This window comes from Rhinolophus hipposideros, assembly GCF_964194185.1.
Source record: "Rhinolophus hipposideros genome assembly, chromosome: 23".
Classification (NCBI taxonomy): domain Eukaryota; kingdom Metazoa; phylum Chordata; class Mammalia; order Chiroptera; family Rhinolophidae; genus Rhinolophus; species Rhinolophus hipposideros.
In genome coordinates this window covers 39,050,892-39,070,009 of record NC_138069.1, presented here as the reverse complement: position 1 = coordinate 39,070,009, position 19,118 = coordinate 39,050,892, and the positions used below count along the sequence as shown (strand labels likewise).

At 44.0% G+C, this 19,118-nt stretch overlaps 3 protein-coding genes across 8 annotated transcripts in view; 2 read left to right on the top strand and 1 right to left on the bottom strand.

The window, feature by feature from the left end:
- Positions 1-7,497, top strand: part of UBTD2 (ubiquitin domain containing 2) — a 42,290-nt gene extending 34,793 nt beyond the window's left edge. For all 5 annotated transcript variants that reach the window (XM_081035514.1, XM_081035515.1, XM_081035517.1 and 2 more), the window contains exon 3: positions 2,460-7,497. In XM_081035514.1, the coding sequence (XP_080891640.1) occupies positions 2,460-2,857 (398 nt within the window). In that variant the 3' untranslated portion in view covers positions 2,858-7,497. The remainder of the gene's footprint in view (positions 1-2,459) is intronic.
- EFCAB9 (EF-hand calcium binding domain 9) lies at positions 6,488-17,662 on the bottom strand. Of its 2 annotated transcripts, none has more exons than XM_081035519.1 (7): positions 17,437-17,662; positions 17,037-17,142; positions 12,492-12,652; positions 9,903-10,051; positions 8,908-9,084; positions 8,060-8,194; positions 6,488-7,622 (listed from the first exon to the last, which is right to left on the bottom strand). In XM_081035519.1, exons 3-6 carry the CDS (start codon positions 12,625-12,627, stop codon positions 8,081-8,083), a joined length of 576 nt encoding a protein of 191 aa, XP_080891645.1. In that variant the 5' UTR covers positions 12,628-12,652; positions 17,037-17,142; positions 17,437-17,662; the 3' UTR covers positions 6,488-7,622; positions 8,060-8,080. The 2 variants fall into 2 exon arrangements, with proteins under 2 accessions (XP_080891645.1, XP_080891646.1); XM_081035520.1 differs by lacking the exon at positions 6,488-7,622 and having other exon boundaries at positions 7,985-8,194; positions 17,437-17,482; positions 17,646-17,662.
- Positions 15,993-19,118, top strand: part of STK10 (serine/threonine kinase 10) — an 87,819-nt gene continuing 84,693 nt past the window's right edge. The window contains exon 1 of the mRNA XM_081035503.1: positions 15,993-16,448. Coding sequence (XP_080891629.1) covers positions 16,293-16,448 — 156 coding nt within the window. The 5' untranslated portion in view covers positions 15,993-16,292. The remainder of the gene's footprint in view (positions 16,449-19,118) is intronic.

Sequence of the window (19,118 nt, the reverse complement as noted above, 5' to 3'; positions counted from 1 at the left end):
ATCCCAGATATTTAAAGCTATAGATAAAAATATAATTAAATCATATTTGACTTCGTGGTCTGGATTTTCCCCCCTATTTAGTTTTTACTTTAATTTAAAACTAGAGCATATTTATAGGTCTAATTTGACAGGCAGAAGTAAGGAAAAGAGTGCATAAACCAGAAAACTTTGTGTTAAATACAACACAAGTTACCTTTCCCAGAAATACTAAAGTATGGGAGCTTCTAAGCAATAAGGAGTCTAGAGAGCTTATTTCCAGCATTATAGCTAGGAGCAATGCCTGAGCTGGAATAAGAGATAAGCTGGCCAGCTGTACCTCTTTCATGGAGTTTTTATTCTTGCCCATTGAAATCTGAAAACTGAACCCCTGCCTTGCTGGGCTGAAGGGCAGAAGTGAAAAGACTCGGCTTTCCATTGTGGTGGAGGAGTGAGTATTCAGATGTAGGAAGAGCCTGAGTGTCTATTAGACTTTACGTGTGTGTTGAGGTTGGCACACACTACTGTACAAAAGGCCGCCATGACACCTCTTGTCCTAGTTTCTAGGGAGTCTGAAAATGTAGACGCCTTTGTTCCTGCAGTTGGCTTTCGTTTGCAGTATTGCCGTTTCCTATCTGTTGGGGTGCGTGAAGGTAAAAAGCACGTATGTGAACCTGGAAACCACTTTAGAGGTCAATTTGATTCTGCCTTATTTTGCTGATGGAGAAAGGTATTTCAGGGTAAAGAGTGTTGCTCAAGGGGGTACAGCTAATTAATAACAAAGCTGGGAATTTCATCTTGGTTTCCTGATTCCAAAGGTAATGGTTTGGAATGATGCCTCTCTAAGAGAATGTTTTTCTAGCAGAACAATTGTGTAAATATGATCTTGTACCTATCAGGGTGACATGACTGACCGCCCCCCGCCAATATCAGTGGGCTATGTAGCTGAAGGTGTTCTCTTAATAGAGGTGGTGGGTGTTTAGTGAACCCTTCACTTCCTCTTGTTCTCCTGATGGCCAGCCCATCTGAAAGGCACTGGTAGGTTTCTTTGCCTCAGGACTAGGCCATATGAAGTATTTGAGTATAAACAGTGAAGTTTGCATGACTGACTATACTACTTCTGTTTATAAAGAACAGGTATTGCAATGTAATGGTTACGAGTGTAGGCAACTGCTGGTCATCACAGTTGTACTTGAAATATATCCATTTCTATAATAGCAGTGTTCCAATTAATTAGTGAGCAACACAGGCTGAGCAATATTTTTCAACAAAGGAAAGGGGAAATTCATGTGTGTTGTGCCTGGTGACTTAGCTCGCGCCGCAGCTCATATGATGTAACTTAGAGAGCAGACCTGATGTCCCCGTGGCGACTGTGCCAGTCTCATTTCTGATGCTTTGTGTTTTTAGCCTATTGGTCGTGGCCACACAGATCAGTTCAGTAACTTATTTGTTCATTGATAACCACACCCCATATTCTTTAGCCTGTATATAAGTGTTTTGACTATGGTAGATGTTTTTGTTCTTTTATCCAAATTGAAAATCAGCTGACATTAATGTTCCAGTTTGAGCAAAGGACACATGAATAACCTTACAATAAAACCTTCATTAATTATACTTTTAAGCTCCCTAGGGGAAATCCTTGTCACTATAGTGCAGTTTATGCTTTATAAAAAATTAGTCTTTAATACCTTCTTTTAAACCATAAATGCTTTTTTCCTTCCTTTGAGCCAGCTGGTTATAAACTTTATACCCCTTTTGTTCTTTCCCCTTTTTTGGTAAAACAACAGAAATATATTCCTCATAGTTCTAGAGGCTGGAAGTCCAAGATCAAGGTGTCAGCAGGCTTGGTTTCATTCTGAGGCCGTTTCTCTGTGCATGGGCATCCCTGCTTTCTTGCTCTTCCTTTTTAACCCCCAGCTGCTCTGTAATAGGTAACTAATTAGGGTTAAATAAAACACCCCTCTCATTTCTGTGGTAATTTTTCTGATGAGATTCATGTATAAGCCAGGAGCTAGCGGCATCTCTAGTTTGTGGTCTCCTGGGACTAAGGCCTGAGGATCTCAGAACGTCTAGGCACTCAGAGAACTGCTCTAGAACACTGTGTTGTGAGGAGTTGGGCTTAGGGAGCTGTTTTAGGCGTTTTCTTTCTTTTTTTTAAAGATAGCTGATGAAGGTATCCCAGTGCAATTTGAATTTTGTGTGCTTTCTTTACCTTTATCTTGTAATGAAAGTGTGATTTGGTATGAAATGACTTAGAAGAGGTGAGAGTAAGAAGCTAGCGTCATGGTTAATGTAGAATTAAGTAAACACTTAAATAATTGGTCATGGGCCTTGATTATCATCATTGATGGTCAGTGACTGGCCTTATTTTAATTGTTTTCTCTACAGTGGCAAGCTAGCAAGAGACATGTGAGCATTTTGCGTGGTGTAAGCAAGCATGCATTCATTTAGATTAAACTCTCGTTCATATCTTCTTCCTGCAGGTGCGCTTACAGAGTGCTACGATGAACTGGGAAACAGATACCAGCTTCCAGTCTACTGCTTGGCACCGCCAATCAACATGATCGAGGAAAAGAGCGACACAGAGACTCTAGAGATTCCCGAGCCACCTCCCACTTCGGGGTATGAATGCCAGCTCCGTTTGCGCCTTTCCACGGGCAAGGACCTCAAACTCGTGGTCCGCAGCACGGACACAGTGTATCACATGAAGAGGCGGCTCCACGCGGCAGAAGGGGTGGAGCCGTGTAGTCAGCGGTGGTTCTTCTCTGGCAGACCTCTCACTGACAAGATGAAGTTGGAAGAGCTGAAGATCCCAAAGGACTATGTTGTGCAGGTTATAATGAGCCAACCTTTGCAAAACCCAACACCAGTTGAGAACTGAGCTGGTCCTATTGGCTGGTCCCCAGATCCCACCCACCGCTCCTTTTTCTTGTTTCCTACTCTATGGCGTGAAATTTATTTTCACTGCTCTGAATTCCGTATGAATGGATTTAGTTCTGAGGAATTACCAGTGAAAAATTCCATCTGTGATGGAGACCAACAAAATTAATTAATAAAACACAAAGAGCTAGCCTTTGAGACTCATGTAATTACAATTTCTAATTTGAGGGGCAGTTAGGAAATAGAAAATCATTTATTTTAAAAACACCCAGCAACTGCATAATGGCTGTATTTAAATGATTTGAACTGTAAATAGAATATTGCATCCATGAAGACAGCACCAAGCACCTTGTGAATACAGAATTTTTATAAAAACAAATCAAATATAATTTCCAGATATCAATAACAGTTATAAACTTGAGCTTTTTAAAATGTAAATTGGAAAGAGCAGTATTTGAGTTTTGCTTCTATCCTTGTCTTAATTCTTTACTCAATATTTAGTCATAAAGGATTAGGTACTGGCAAACCGTGTTTCGGTATTGCTTCCCACCACTTACGTTGAGCTCTTTATTTACATTCACACTAAGTTTTGGTGCCTTCGAGCACATTGATGGCAGGCACCCTTCTGGAACACTAGGCAATAATTTAGTCAGTGCAATCAGATCTCTGATCTTCAACGGGTACTCAGTTGGATACTCTTGTCCTCTTGCTGCATAGCTATTTTGCAATATCTGTATAACGAAGCTGTTTTCATATCCAGGCTTAGAAGGTCAGTACTATATCATACCTTAATTGTTCTCCTTATTCTTCTTGGAACTTCTCAGAACTAACTGTGCCCCCAGATGCATGGATACTGGGCCAGGGAATGCAAGGAGTCAAGTACAGCTATTCCGTCTGTAGGATAATCAAATAATTGTCTCTTCTCCCCTACTTTGCAGGAAGGGTGTAAGGAAAACTCATTCTCTCTGTGCCTGAGAGAATTGTACCTATTTTCAGTCTTTTAGAGAATATCCCAACTTATATTTTACTAATGTAAAAGATTTACTGACGTCACTTAAACATCAGCAGTGAGACCAAATGGTGAAATGTTGCTTCATACTTTAGTGCTTTCCAGCTCACTGTTACCTTAGTTATGGTTGATGATAGTTTTCCTCTCATCTTTCCCAGCAAGGAGGCAAATTAAGAACCATCTGCAGATTTGATCATAGAGGACTGAAAAATCTGGTAAGATAACCTGATTCTTTGATACTATGACTGTAATAAAGCTGCTGAGGATATTTAATTTGGAGCTTTCTCAAGGTTTGTTCCATTAGAGAGGGGGTTACCATATGATCACTGTACCCCTGAGAATATATGAGATGGAAAAGTAGAGGAAGAAGGCATGTATGCAGTTTGCAGTTGGGAAATAAACCTCCACACTTGTTTGGATGTGAAGCACCATTATTAATTTCAATGGCAAAAATGAAACTGCTAATTAGTTTAAATGTAATGTTTAAAAAGGTATTAAACTTCCTATAGCTTATTAGATGTAATTTATAATTGTAATATGTCATGTTTCTGAGAGCTTTAACTACTTCCTTTTTAATGCAACTATTTTAAACATTGTGGCTACATTTAATTTAGGTTTGCTGGTAATAATTGAACCTAAATTCAAGAAGATACAGCAGCATTAATTCCAAAGGAGTATTTTTATATATGGAGGTGGAGGTATGTGAGGGCATTTAATGCTCTGTCATTAAAAAGTTTTGTTAATTTGTGTGCCACACTGAATAGCAACATCTCTCAAAGCTTGTCAACTGGAAAAAAAGTGTTCAAATCTATTTTTCTTAAGTAAATTTGGCTTTATCATCAATAATCTATGGTTGGTAAAAAGTCTTTTTTGTTTGTTGAGGGTTTGGACTTTCTTAAGAGTTTCTTTTAAAGGAACATGTGCTTTGAATAACAATTTTCTGGGCATGTTTAACTAACCTAGGTAAGAAAACCATGGTGCTGTTTAATTGTAAATAGACTGATACAAGATTGGACCAATACTTGATGTGTACAATTTTAGTATGTAGGGTTTTTGTGGTTTTTTTAAAAAAAAAAAAAGTTCAATTTTTCTCTTTGTCTTTGCCTTTATTCTGGGTTTTTAATTGTTATTACTCTCTTATAATAAGGGTAATCTGCCTCATTCTGATAAAACCTCTAAAAAGGTTTTCCCCCTTTATAAAACCTCAGCTCAATAAAAAACAAGTTCATTATCACCAGACTTAGGCTCTGCTACGCCAAACTGTACATGGTTATTTATAGATATGCTTTATCTTCTGCATTGAAATCATGGTCTAAAATAGGTTGTCATTCCTTTCTTCTTTTAAGAACCGTGCTGTAAACCAAAACTCATGATTCAGTTTTTCAGGAGCACTGAGCTCATTTCTTATCCATTTTGGATCAAAGTGGCAGGCTTTGTTAAATTTTTATTTAAAATAGGTGATACATACGCATGGAGAAAAAAATCTGACCATACGAAAGTAAAAAGTCTCTCTTTCACTCCTATTCCTCATCTCCTATTTCTTCTCTCCAGAGTTAATAGCTGTTACCGGTTTTCTGGATATCTTTAAAGATGCTCTAGCACAGTGGTTCTCAAACTTGAACATGCATCAGAATTACCTGGAAGACTCGTTAAAACACAGATTGCTGGACACTTTCCCTCAGAGTAGGTCTGAGTGAGGCCCAATGATTTGCATTTCCGAAAGTTTCTGGATGCTGCTTTTGCTGGTCTGGGGAATCCCAATGTGAGAACCACTGTTTCTGTGAGTGTGTTTACCCACCTTGCCCTGTTTTCACCCACCCGGCCCTGTGTTTCCTATAAATACATATGCTACTCTACACCTTAGATTTTTCTATAAAATGGTGACTCTTAGGTTGTTCCATATAAGTAGAGCTAGCTCTTCTTCCTTCCTCTTACAGCTGCAGTAGTATCCCATTGTCTGGCGTGCCATAGTTATGTCAGACTCTAATTCTGGTCAGTTTGGCTGTTTCCAGTCTGACTACCGTAAACCATGCTGCCATGAAATGCCCTTTGCTAGAGCTACACCTTTGTGTCTGTGTACATCTGTAGAATGCGTTCCTGAACAGAGAGAATTGGGAGGTCAAAGAGTATTGACCTTCAGAGAGTAGATGCTGAATTGGCCTCCAAATAGATTTTACCAGTTTAATACAGCAGCAGTACGACTGCTCTGATTTCCCTAAAGTCTGACCAACCTTTTGATCTTTGACAATCTAAGTGAAAATCTGTGTCCTGCACTTTTTGCTTTGTTTTTTCTTTGAGTGAAAGTTATCACTTTACTGTATGTTTTAAGGCCATCGGTATTTTTTTCTGTGAATTGTTTATGTTTGCCCATTTCCTAGTGCATTGTGGTCTTTATCCCGTTGATTTGTAAATATTCTTTCTATATTAAGGAAATTACTCATTTTCTATCATGTATTTATCATTTGTTTTTGCTTTTGTGTAATTTACCATGTGCAAATTTTAAGTTTCGCATGGTGAGATATATCAGTCTTATGTTTTATGACTTCTGGATTTTCTTAACTTCAAAAGGTCTTACCCACTCTGAGATTATAAAAAAATTTTTCTGATGTCTTTTTGTTTTTTAATGGTTTCATTATATGGGGTTTATTTTGGTACAAGGAATAGAGTAGCAGCCCAGATTTTTTTTCAGTTATCTACCCCATGTTCCCTGATACTACTTATTGAATAATTTTCATCTGTTTCCCATTGATCTGGGAAAAAAAAATCACTTTATGACAGTTTTTAGGATTATACTTTTCTAATGGTGTTTTCTTGTTACGTGGACAAATTAGCAAATATACCTTGTGTTTAACTCTTCAATGCTATGATTTAGTGTTTTTACTTACGGAAAAGAGTAAAAAAGAGGGCTGTGGCTGATAATCTCCGTTGCCGTACGCAAGTCTCCTGTGATTTCTGTTCTTTGGCCCTTTAGGGACGGCTTACGTTGGTAACTGCCCATCTCGGCAGGTCTCAGCCAAGTTTGGCCTTTTCTAGTCTTTGTTGTTGGCATGAGGTGTGTGGTGATAACACATGAGAGCTAAGGACCAGTAGAAGGGAAGTGATTTCCCTTTGCTTAGTAGTTAGCGTCCTCTGAGGTTCTGCCCTCTTTGTAGCAGATGTAGCCTATGGAGGACCCAGTCCCGGGGCCCTGGGCTGGAACTGCAGTCACCTCTTCAGTCAAGCCAGCCAGTCACCTGCCCTGGAAGTGCTGCCTCCGTCCCGCCCCTGCCTAGGCCTCTGAACAAGCACAAGCACACGCTTGGTTGTAGCCGCGACACCGTGATAATGTAGTTTACCACCTAGATGGACTTGGTCGGATGAGCTGTACCCTCAAAGCACAGTGGATTGACTCAATGTGGAAACAATGAAACTTAACTGAGGCAGCCCCACAAACGTTTCAAAAAAGTTTAAGTCACATAATACAATTGAGAAAAAAGTCGTAAAGTGAACACTGACAGACTGTTTTGTTGTATTCCTGCTCTCAAAAGAGTGTCACTTTACTGGTGCAACTGAATTTTAGTTTTGACAGAGTTTCAGTTGGGGTCCATCAGAGGTAAATGCTTAGTTTCCTGGTTTCGTTCTAGAACCATACAGTTTACAAAAATGCTCTTAGGCACAGGCATCTAATTGACCTTGAATTTGAATCCTGGTTCTCCCAATAAGGAGCCGTGTGTTCTTAGATAAGATTCTTCATCTCTGTAGGCCTCAGTTTCCTTGCCTGTAAATTGAGGATAACACGGAATTCAGAGGACTGGGAGGATAAACTAAGTGATGCCTCTGAAGCACGCGTCCGAGCCGTAGCGAGTATTTACTAACGAGTAGTTAAGCGTCATTAACAGCACAGTTGGGAGGCAGGGGTCAAAAGTCCCGTGTTAAAAACATTTAAAAATTATTCAAGGCTTTAATTATACCAAAAATTAAACTCATAAGAGGGCAGAGAAAGTGATCACTTCACATTATATCATTGTGAGTCGTATGTGAGGTTATTAGGAGCTTGCTGTTTGAGGAACACTCATTTTAACCCATCATATAGCAAAGTCTGTGTAAAGATACCCACTTTGGCTTTTTCGATTTATTTTTAAACATGTTAACAGTTACAATTACATATGTTTTTTGAGATTCATTTATTCCAAGAAGAATTTTTTTTTGACTCACATTAACTTCATGTAATGTTTTTCAGCGGAGCCTTCTCTGTTTCTTATTCTCTTTCTCTTTCTCTGCTTTCTGCTTTTCCTGGTATTTGTCCATGGTGAAGATAGTGAACAGCTTAAAATCCTTGTAAGTTAGACGCTTTTGTTGGGGTGAAAAAAAGAAAAATTATTGCAGGAAGGATTTGATACTTTGTGTCAGATGACAGCAGGATTGTAATCATTTCTCATTTAAAAACTTGGAAACTTAAAGAGGCTCAGTAATTAGGACAAAATTATCGTCTGATTGTAGTCTAGAAGCCAGAACAGAGGGTCTATTATAGACTCTAAAGGAACCAAGAGTCTCTTTCTTCTACAACATCAAGTCTCGACGCTTCGGGCTGGCACCCGAGGTTCTTCACAGTGTGATCCATCTTTTTCAATCTTAGCTCTCCCTTGCTCCCCCAACATGAACCTCTTTAAATAGGCAGAATTCACTGTCTTCACCCGAGTTGTCTTAGAATTTTGCTCATGTGTTCCCCTCATAGAATTTTTCCTTTATACTTATTCTATATGCTCTTCCCCAACACCAACTCCTGCCATATTAATACATTTCCTTCTCTAAACTTGTAAGCAAATGTCTTCCTCTAAGCTTGTGTACTTTTGTAACCACATTGTGTGATGCAGCTCTTAGTTATTCAGTCCTCTCCCTTCCAAGGGCCTGTAAATCGCTCTTTTTCTGATCCCAGCGCATACCACACTCGACGAGGGTTTCCCACCCTCCTTTTCACTCATCTCTGCTGTCGATGGTAGGACACTGTCCTCCGCCTTTGGACAGAGAGGCTGCCAGACCACACTTTGGGGCTCTGCACTTACACGGTCACCTGTGATGTCAAAGTCGTGGTAGAGCTCTCGGAGTTCGTTTATCTTAATATTGAAGAGAAAGTTGTACATGTGGAAGTTCTCTACACCAATTTTCAGCTCTCCATTCGGGTCAAGCAGCTCAAAAACAGGTCGGGAATGGCGGAAGATAAATTGCTCTTCCAAGTGGTTCTATTTTGAGAGAAAGAGGCAAGACAAGAGTGTTGTTGCGACTACTTTTTAAACTCGCTATAAGACTCCTATATTCCCTAGTCCGTTCCCCAGGGAGCTAAAAGCAAAAAGAAAAATCAGAGACGCTCAGTGTTGAAAGGGTTCTGTGGTCAGTGCCTCAGTCCTGCTCTGGCATCTGCCTTCAAAGGGGACTTATGCCCCCTGTAGTGACCAGTTCTGCTGGACGGAGCTCTAGTCATTAGATTGTATTTCCTCACGTTCAGTGAAACTCTACTTGTGAAGCATCGCGGCACTGGTGATAAAATGATGAAGATACGAGGCTCCTTTCCTCTAGGAGTAAAGAGGTAATTACTAAAGTGTGTGCAAGGTAAGGTGGGAATCCAAAGAAGAACGCTTCTCATCTGCGTCATTCATCCCCTCCAGAAAATTCTCTGAGAAATGGGATCACTGAGGGAACTTGGCGCTTGGGATGACTGGTGAGTCTCTAAGAATCACCAGCTGGAACATGGAACAAGGAAGGGCATGCCAAGGAGACACATGATAGGTGGGATCTGTCCTTTAAAAAGAGGTGACGCGGGAGGGCTGAAGACGGGCACGGGCCGCAGGGGCCAAGAGGCTGGGTGACTCGGAAATAAATGTCTAGGTTATAGATGGACCATGTAGGAACCAAAAGTAGTCTTTCCCCACATTCTTTTCTTCCTGTTTTGAGTAAAAAGAAGAAATTTTTTGGTGTACTCTTAATTCAGTGTGACTGTTAGCAAGATGGTGGCAGCTGCCAAGCTCGGCCTGCTCCGCCCACATCCGGACCGTGTACTCGCCTGGTGTGCCAGCAGTATGCAGACCAGCATGTAGAACTGGTCAAAGCCGATCTCGCCCAGAGCATTCCAGTCCAGCATGTTAAACACAGTCATGATCTGTCTCTGGTTCAAGTTGGTCACATGATGAAGGAAGTGATAAAACAGCACGTCTGGTAAGGTGGGAAACAAGGAGATGGGTTATTCTGAAACAGCTCCAAAATGCTGAGTAACTGGAAGCCACATAAATGGTAGTGATGTTGGAAGCTTGTGACCTGGGAATAGTAATGATAATATTTTTCTGGCTTCGCCACTCTGCCTTCCACGTTTCCTCAAATCTTCATTGCCCGTCTGCTGTGTGGAAAAGCACTCCACCTGGAGTTGTGGCGAATGAGAGTAGAGAGGGCTTGGTTCCTGACTCCGGCTCCCACGCTCGATGGCGCAGACAGGTGTGTACAGGTAACCAATAAAAGGCACAGAGTGATTCTCGTACATGGAAGGAAGAAGCTCGATTATCACTGGGAACCTAGGGCACTTAGAATCTGACATTTCACCAGGGCCTTTCACTTGAAGAGATAATTACAACGAGAAATTTAAAAGTCACTCCTCTTCTGTAAAAGTATCCATATTCCTCAGGCTTATATTAAAGCGAATGCATTTGGCTGGAAAGGAACAACTGTTAATGAACACCTCCAGTGCTCGGCACTTGAATGCCACATCTCGTGGAACCCTGACAACCCTACAGGGAAAGTGGCATCACACCTTTTTGTACTCAGCCTTGGGTAGTGACGAGTCTTATTTCAGTGCTGCTCGCACTGTAATAGGCATACCAGTCATGAGAGGATCTTGTAAGAATACAGATTCTGATTCCGGAAGTCGTGTGGGGCGGAGTCTGCATGTCTAATAAGCTCCTATGTGCTGTAGCAGCTGCTGGTGGCAGGGATCTAAATGGGCCGCCCAACTCCACAGCCTTGCCCTTTTCACAGGGTAGCCATACCTTCTGCGCGTTAGTTAATGTATTCAATCATGTACAATCAGAGAAAAAATACTGTCATTGAAAGAACACAGAAGGTCTGTGCCTGAAATTTCATTCATGAGTCATCTTTCTCGGATTATAAGGTGGGAAGAAACAAACGGTGACACATTTCTACTGTAGTGTGTGGCTACATAGACTATACACATCGCCCATGGTACTTAAGGGATTTTCACGTGTAACTTTGTCTACTTGTGATTTCCCTTTACCCACTGGTTACAGAAACTCTCCTGCATAAGATAGGGCTCCACTAAATACATAAAATACCTATGTAGTTTGGAGTCCCAGTTCCAGCTAGGTAAGAGCACTGAACCAGTCGTCACCATGTCATGCTTCTGATGATGTACCTACCCCTTGCCCCACCAGGTATGAGCATGTAGGAACAACACTGTACATACACACACACACACACACACACACACACAGTCATGTTTATGTAGTTGGTCCTTGAATGTTTCAGTGTGGCACTTAGGAGCTACTTAACACTGTTTTTGACCCACTTAGCTCTGGCCTACACAAGTCTCCCCAGAAGGCAAAGCTGAAGGCTGTGCCTTCACTTTTTCAGGTCACTCCAATCCCTTGGTGACCAGACAACACAAGCGTGACTTCACCTCTCAGGGACTGCGTCATCAGGGAGTGACTGAGTTACTAGGGAGACCGGACTCTTCTCAGCAAACGTTCCTGGGAGACCAAGTGTGTGTGTGGCCTTTGGAGTCACAACGCTGTGGGTTTCAGTCCCAGCTTTTCTAACTACAGCTAGGTGTTACAGTGGCCTTATCTGGGGCTGGCTGGGCTCTTGTGAAGATTTGCTGACAAACCCTGCGTAAATCTATACGTAAAGAGAAAAAAAAAGGCATGAAATTGAGAAAATGAAGGTGCCTGTTTATTATTGTTTAAAGATTGAATGAACTCTTTTAAAAATCTTTATGGAAGAAAACCCTTATTCACAAATGACGTTTCTCTCTCTCAGGTCACAATGAATAGATAGGATACCTTACTTATACCCAGTCCTAAAACACCTAAAGTATTTTAATGGGTCTTCTTTTAGCTAGTGCATTCAAAGGCAGGGTCAACATCATCAATACTTTTTGGTCATTCACAAGTGCCAAGAATTAGAAGGGATCTTGCAGCTCATCTATCTGATTCAAACCTCCCACTTGACAGATGAGACGTCTTGCTGAGGGGGTCTTCAGGGTTACTGCCCGAGTGGGGCTCAGGTTACTGCCTGCCTGAGTGGGGGCTCAGCCCCCAGGAATAATTATAATACGAATACTTACTAAGTCCTTTCGATGTGCTAAGCATTTTCCATATATTGTCTCATTTAATTATCTCCCCACCTCCACGCCCAAGTATGAGATGGACTTCATTAGTATTAGAATCTTCATTTACAGATGAGGAAAATGAGACTTAAAGAGGATGATGACATCCTCCAAGTCACCAAGGAATAATGGGTGGAGCCGGGATTTAGTCCCAGAGCCAGCAGTGTTACCCTCCTTACTGAACTGCCACCAGTCTCAAGTCTCCGGGGGCGATGGAAAACCAGGTGACGACTCAGAGGAAACAGTTCTGAAGGTACTGACCGTTCAAGGCATTGTTTCTGTGCACATCGAGAAGGTGAAAGTATTCCAGCAAGGCCTTCACATTTCTCAGGGAGAGTAAGCAGTATAGTTTGTCCAGATAGAGGTACCACAGAAACGACCCTTGCTTCAGTTTCATCCTGGTGCTCTTAAAGCCAAAGGCTCTGAAAGAGAATAGAGAATTCTGCCTCAGAACTAGAATGTTGGATAGAGAGAAGCTCTGATGGGAAAGGTCTTCCTAGATAAAAATACCATAGGAAACAGTAAAAACTACAGTGGCTCAGGGGAGGGTCACTGTCAGTTTTATAAATGTCTGATCACTGTGCTGTACACCTGAAACTAACATACTGAATGTCAACTGTAGTTGGAAAAAAATTTTTTTTAATTACAATGGCTTCCTCCCAGTTCTCCCCCCTTGCTATCGACTTATTTTTTTTGGTCCTAAATCTCTTGTTAACTTCACTATCCCTCTGTCACTAAAATATAACAAGTTCTAAACTGAAGTCACAGATTGTTTGGAAATGACCGAGAGTATGTATGCACATACGAAAACCTGTGCTGTGCACCAAAGTGTTTCTCAGAGGAGTGTGTATAACCTAATGCATTTATTAGAAAACAAAAAAATGAAAAAAAACACAAAAAAGTACTAAAAGAACCTAGAATGAGTAAATAAAACCAAAGAGAGAAGGAATTTTTTATAGACCAAAGTGCAAATCAGTGAACCAAAAAAAGCAAAGCAGTAAACTTGATTAGTATAATCAGGACCTTTTTTCTTTTATGTTCTTTATCATGGAAAATTTAAAACATATCCAAAAGTAGATTATATACTAAACCTACATGTAATCATCACCCAGCTTCAACAATTACCAATGTGGCCAATCTCATTTCGTCTGTAGTCCCCCTACTCACCACCACCATCACTGGATTTTTTTGAAGCAAATCTCAGACGTGATTTCTCATCTGTAAATATCTGAATACAATATATTTCAAAACCAGCGACTATTTTTTAACATAACCACATACTATTATACCTAAAAATAAACAATCATTCCTTAATGTTATCAAATATCCAGTCAGCATTAAAATCCCCCAAACTTCTTAAAAGTTAAATTTGAATTTTAATTATAATTCACATACAATATTCGTTTCAGGTGTACAACATAGTGATTAGACATTATATACTTTTTAAAAATTTTAATAGATGAATTATTCAAGTCAGGACCCCAAACAGATCAATGTATTACATTTAAACTGTTTCCTAAGTATCTGAAGGGTCCCCCTTTCTATTTTACTTTTTCTTGCAGTTTTTTTGTTAAAGAATCTGGATTGTCATGTACAGGAAAATATTCTGATCTTTGAAGACTTTATCTCCAGTGTGTTAACATGTTCCTCCGTCTTTTTGATTTTCGATAAACTAGTAATTAGATCTAGAGTGAAAGCTGCTTTTAGGAAAAGATCAATAAAAACACAAATTTTGGGCAAGTGTGATAAAGAGAAAAAAAGATTTAAAAAATTAAGAATAAGAAAGGAAACTACTGATATGGAAGAGATTAAAATACATATACGAGTACTATATACAACTTCTTTGCCAATAATTCGAAAATCTAAATTGGCTCTATCCAGTAAATATATAATGTGATATATAATGTAATTTTACATTTTCTAGTAGCTATATTTTTAAAAAGTGAAATTAGTTTTGATAACATTTAACCCAATGTATCCAAAATATTTCAATTTGTAATCAATATATATCTTAGAAATCCTTTTATTCAGCTTTATTGAAAAATAATTGACATATAACATTATGTAAGTTTAAGGTGTACAATGTGATAATTTGATATACCTATATTGTGAAATGTTTACCACAATAAGGTAAGATAACACATCCATCACCTCACGTAGTTGCCATTTATTTGTATTGTGTGGTGAGACCTTTTAAGATCTATTCTTTAGCAACTTTGAACTGTACGGTGCACTGTTGTTAAGTATAGTCACCATTAGATGGCCAGGACTTACTCATCTTACAACTGGAAGTTTGTACCTTCTGTTCACTTGCACCCATTTCCCCACCCCTGGCAACCAATCTACTCTCCATTTCTATGAGTTCAGTTTTTTATTTTTTAAGATTCCACATATAACTGAAACCATACAATCCTTTTCTATACTAACTCTTCAAGCCAGTGTGTATTTTATAATTTTAGCACATCTCTATTTGGACTAATTACATTTTGAGTTCTTAATAGCCAAATATGGCTAGTGGCCACCATACTGGACAGCACAGACTTAGATAAGTAGAATGTCATTTTAAGAAAATTGACTGATGAAGGAGTTAAAAATGTGAATCAGTCAATAACCATAATCAATAACCAGAATGTAATCAATGATGAAATACTAAGAAAAGATAATTGGCTCAGATGGTTTTATGGGGAGGTTTCTCAAAACCAGCAATTAATTCCTGTTATATAAACTGTTTCAAAGTAGTGCTGATTTTAGTAATGTGATAGGCTGTTATATGGATCAACTTCCACTAACAACTAACGATTTAGGGATAAAATCGTTGCAGCATTGAAGAGCTGAAGAAGGAATCGGACAGGAACCCAGAGGGATCACTTTGGTTTTCATTTAAGGGTTGGGGGCGGGGCAAAAGAAAGCCTGTGAGTCCAGTAAAAGCGGGGAGTCTAAGAGAACTCTCACCATTTGCGTGCTGTATTCAAGACACAGCAAGTAAGTGGCAACGAAGCCAGTCAACGGCCAGGACCGAGGATGACGGTGGCCAAAGACTTTCGTTTTATCTGTAATGAGCTCAATTTTCATACTGGGAAATTAAGAATCAGAAACTTTATATTTAATATGCAATCATATCTGAAGATCCACTATGAAGCCTGTGGTAAGTAGGTCCCAAAGGAGCCCTTTCTCCCTGGATCGCGGTGCGGGAGCCCCTGGAAAGCAGGAAACCAGCCGGGAAGCCGGCCCCTCCAGGGACTGACCGCGGCCGCAGGGCGCAGCCTTTCGCGCAGCAGGCAGGAGGCAGCACCGCGCCGCGGAACCCGCACCGGATCCGCGGGCAGGACGTGTCGCCCCGGGCTGGCGCCCTCGCCTGCCGGGCGTCCCCACTGAAAAGCGGGCGCTCGCAGAGTAGCCTCGCGGGACAGTTGCGGGGAGGAGTCCGTGCTTAATGCCGCTTCACCTTCTCGGTCTCCGGACAACGATCAGTGGGCGCTCGCGAAAAGCCAGTTCGCTTCTCCTGTCGTTCCCATAGAAATCTGGGGGGCCACGGAGCGCGGCTGGCCTCCCAGACCTGGAGCCGTCCCGTCGAGGGGTCCTCTCACCCCCCCAAACCTAGCTCTGGGCGCGCGGGCGCGCGGCGCGCGGGGACTACAGTGTCCAGAGTGCCCTGCGGCGACGGGCGGAGCCCCGAGCGCCCGCAGCCAATTAGGGGTGTGCGGGCGCCGCCGGGGAGCGGCAGGTGGAGCCGCGCCGGGGGGCGGGCGCGGGGCCGGGTCCCAGAAGGCGTCCCGGGGCTCGCGGGCTGGGCGCGGGGCGCGGCGCGAGCCGGGCTGGCAGTCGGGCGGCGTCTTCGCGGACGGGACCGCGCCGGGGCGGGGTCGGCGGCCGCGCGAGCGGTTCCGGGTGCTCCCGCCGCGCGCAGCCCGCGGCGCACTTGACAGGGATCGGCCTGAGCGGGAGGGCGGGTCTGGGGAGAGCCCCCCAGCGCCGCGCGTCCTGCAGCCGCTCCTGCTCGCGGCCGTGCGAGCCGCAGCCCGAGCCCGCCCCGCCGCGCCCCCGGCTCCCGCGCCCCCGGCCATGGCGTTCGCCAATTTCCGCCGCATCCTGCGCCTGTCTACCTTCGAGAAGAGAAAGTCCCGCGAATATGAACACGTCCGCCGGGACCTGGATCCCAACGAAGTGTGGGAGATCGTGGGCGAGCTGGGCGACGGCGCCTTCGGCAAGGTTTACAAGGTGAGGGCGCTGCGGGTAGGCGGCCGCGGGCGCGTGGAGCGGCTCCGGTCACCCCCGGCCACGGCCCGGAGCTCGGGATTCCAGGCTCCCGTCCTGACGCCCCTTGTGCTTCGGGGGACCCTGACTCAGCCGGGCTGAGGCCCTGCGTGCTGCCCCCCAGCTCGGTTTCCGAGCACTTCCTGTGCGGCGGGCACTGCGCTCGGCGCCGCTGGGGGAGACAAAGGGGCGCTTGTAGGAGGGAAGGGTCCGCGAGGGCCACCCGGGCCATCCTCCCTCAAAGTGACAACGAGCAGACTTTCTAAGAGCGCCCACCCACATGCCGGGAGCAGGCCGAGGCGACGGGGTAGAGAGACTGCTGCGTCTGGGAGGGTTAGGAGCAGTGGGGTTGGGGACACGTCTGGAGACGAGAGACGTGGAGGGGGGGCTCGAGAGCGAGGCGCTCTGGAATGAGGGCTGAGGCTTGCAAAGGTGGACGGGGGCAGGGGCAGGGCGGAGGGGAGTGCAGGGCCTCGCGAGGGCTGCCCTGCGGAGGGCAGATTTCATCCTGTGGGTGAGTCACAGCTGGGGAGTCTCCTAGCCTGCACTCACCTTTCCCCGAGGGGAACACGGGGCAGAGAGCTTTTGTGGACGGTGGTTGGTGCACAGCTGCTAATTCGAGATACGTTTGCCGCCGGTCATTGTCTGGTTCCTGCTCCTGTGAACCAGTTCCGAGTGGCTGAGTTGTGTTGGGGACCCACACGCTGAGGGCTCGACCCCACCCTTTCCCTGATCTGCTTTCCCCCGGGAAACCCTTTACTGAGAATCCTCCAGGAAGGCATCTCCTTCCTGCGTCTCGTCACCCTCCTTGGGGCTCCTGTAGCTTGGAGACCATTCTGACCCCAGCACTGCCCTTTCAGGGGTCTGGACCTCAGAGAGGGCTTCTCTACCCGCCGCCCACTCCCGCAGGACTTGCTCTCTTTACCTTGAGAGTGGCCTAGAACCTACTTACCCAAATGTGGTGCGTGGATGGGAAGCACTCGCATCACCTGGGAGAGCTTGTTAGAAAGGCAGAATTTCAGGCCCCACCCCAGACCTAGTAAATTAGAGTCTTCATTTCAACAGGATCCCCAGGTGATTGCTAAGCGCGTCCAAGTTTGACAAGCACTGCTCTGGAGGCTATTGTGAGGCCAAGGCCCTTCTGGGTGTCTGTTTCCTTACCTTCCCACCTCCCCTGTGAGCTGGCACTTCCTGTTACAGGGTGGAACCCCCACTGGAGCAAAGGTTCTATTGTTGGAGGGGCGGACCGCAGTGTCACTCCCACTCGTGGTGGCTCTCCGCTTACCCTGCTGTGCTGCCCTTTTCTGCCTTAGGGCTCTGCGTGTGTTTGAGGGCTGCGGGCACCTTCTGTGTTAGGCACACCTTGATCCTTCTCGGAGCTGCGTCTTCCTCCTAGTGGTACCGGGAAACTGTCCTCAGCCTTGTGGCTCCCCCAGGACACCCTGTCAGTGTCCTTGCCTTTCCGGGACATAGCCTGTACTTTCAAATGTGCTCTGACCACCATGAGGGCAGCTGGACCTTTGGTCAGCTCACCACATCCTCTACTTTCTCCAGAAAGTTCAGTTGGTGTTTTCAGTGCATGCTGTTGGCTGTCAAAGATGTATTTTTCTCTGTTAGAGGCTGCCTTTCAATTGCAGTCTTGTTCCTTTCTCCTAGTGTGTCCTGGCTTCATATTCTGGTTCATTTTCTTTCAAACCTAGATGCGGAACTTTGCTTTTATGCTGGTAAGATTTCCCCTTGTCAGTTTCAGTTGTCATTTCCTCCTGCTTTAGCCCGTAAAACTCCCTGCTATTCTGCAAGTTTCATACAAAGGAACCCTTCTGATTCACAGGTTATTTTGTCTCCAGGTTCTTCAGAGCACGTGGACCCTTTTTAAAATAAGTCTAGTTCTGAACGCTGTGAGGGGGCTGCGCCACAGTCCCCTCACTTCCCCCTCCAAACCCATGTTTTTCTCGTAATCAAGAGAAGGGAAAGCGAGACCGAAAGAGCTGTGTGATGGCAGATATATCTGGACAATTTATTATATTACCTGCCTGGCCTTAGCGTGTGACCCTTTGATCGAACCCAACCTCGTGTGACGTGTGGGGATACTGGGGCCCAGGGAGAGGAAGGGACTGGAACCCAAGGCTCTGGACTTCAGGGTGACACTTTTCCTTAGTTGTCAGCTAAGGAAGACCCATCCTGGATCAGGGATCCCCAGGCCTCTGACCCTGGAGACCAGTGCTGCTTCTCTGCCCCTTATCGAAGTTGAAGCAGGTGTTGCTTTACTAAAGACTCTAATCGGGGACCCTAACTCCTTCCCACTTCATTGTTCCCTGGTGTGGCCACTGTGGCAGAAGTGCCCTCTAGGTTTCATGGCTGGGAACAGAACTCGCATTTTGACGTGGCGTTGGGGGAGCCAGTGGCTGTGAGCCGGGGAAGTGATGACCAGCACCATCTCCTTCTAGAACCAGCAGGTCCTGGCAGCCTAGGTGGTGAAGGTCTCTCCTGGCCTTCGAAGCCTCAGAAATACCAGTTTGTTGGATGCTTGTCAGGAGAGGGCTCTGATTGTATAATAGATTTCCTGATGAGAGTCTTGCTGAAGCTCATGGCCTAAGTAAACATCAGCAGTCCCAAGATAAGAAGCCTCTTTCT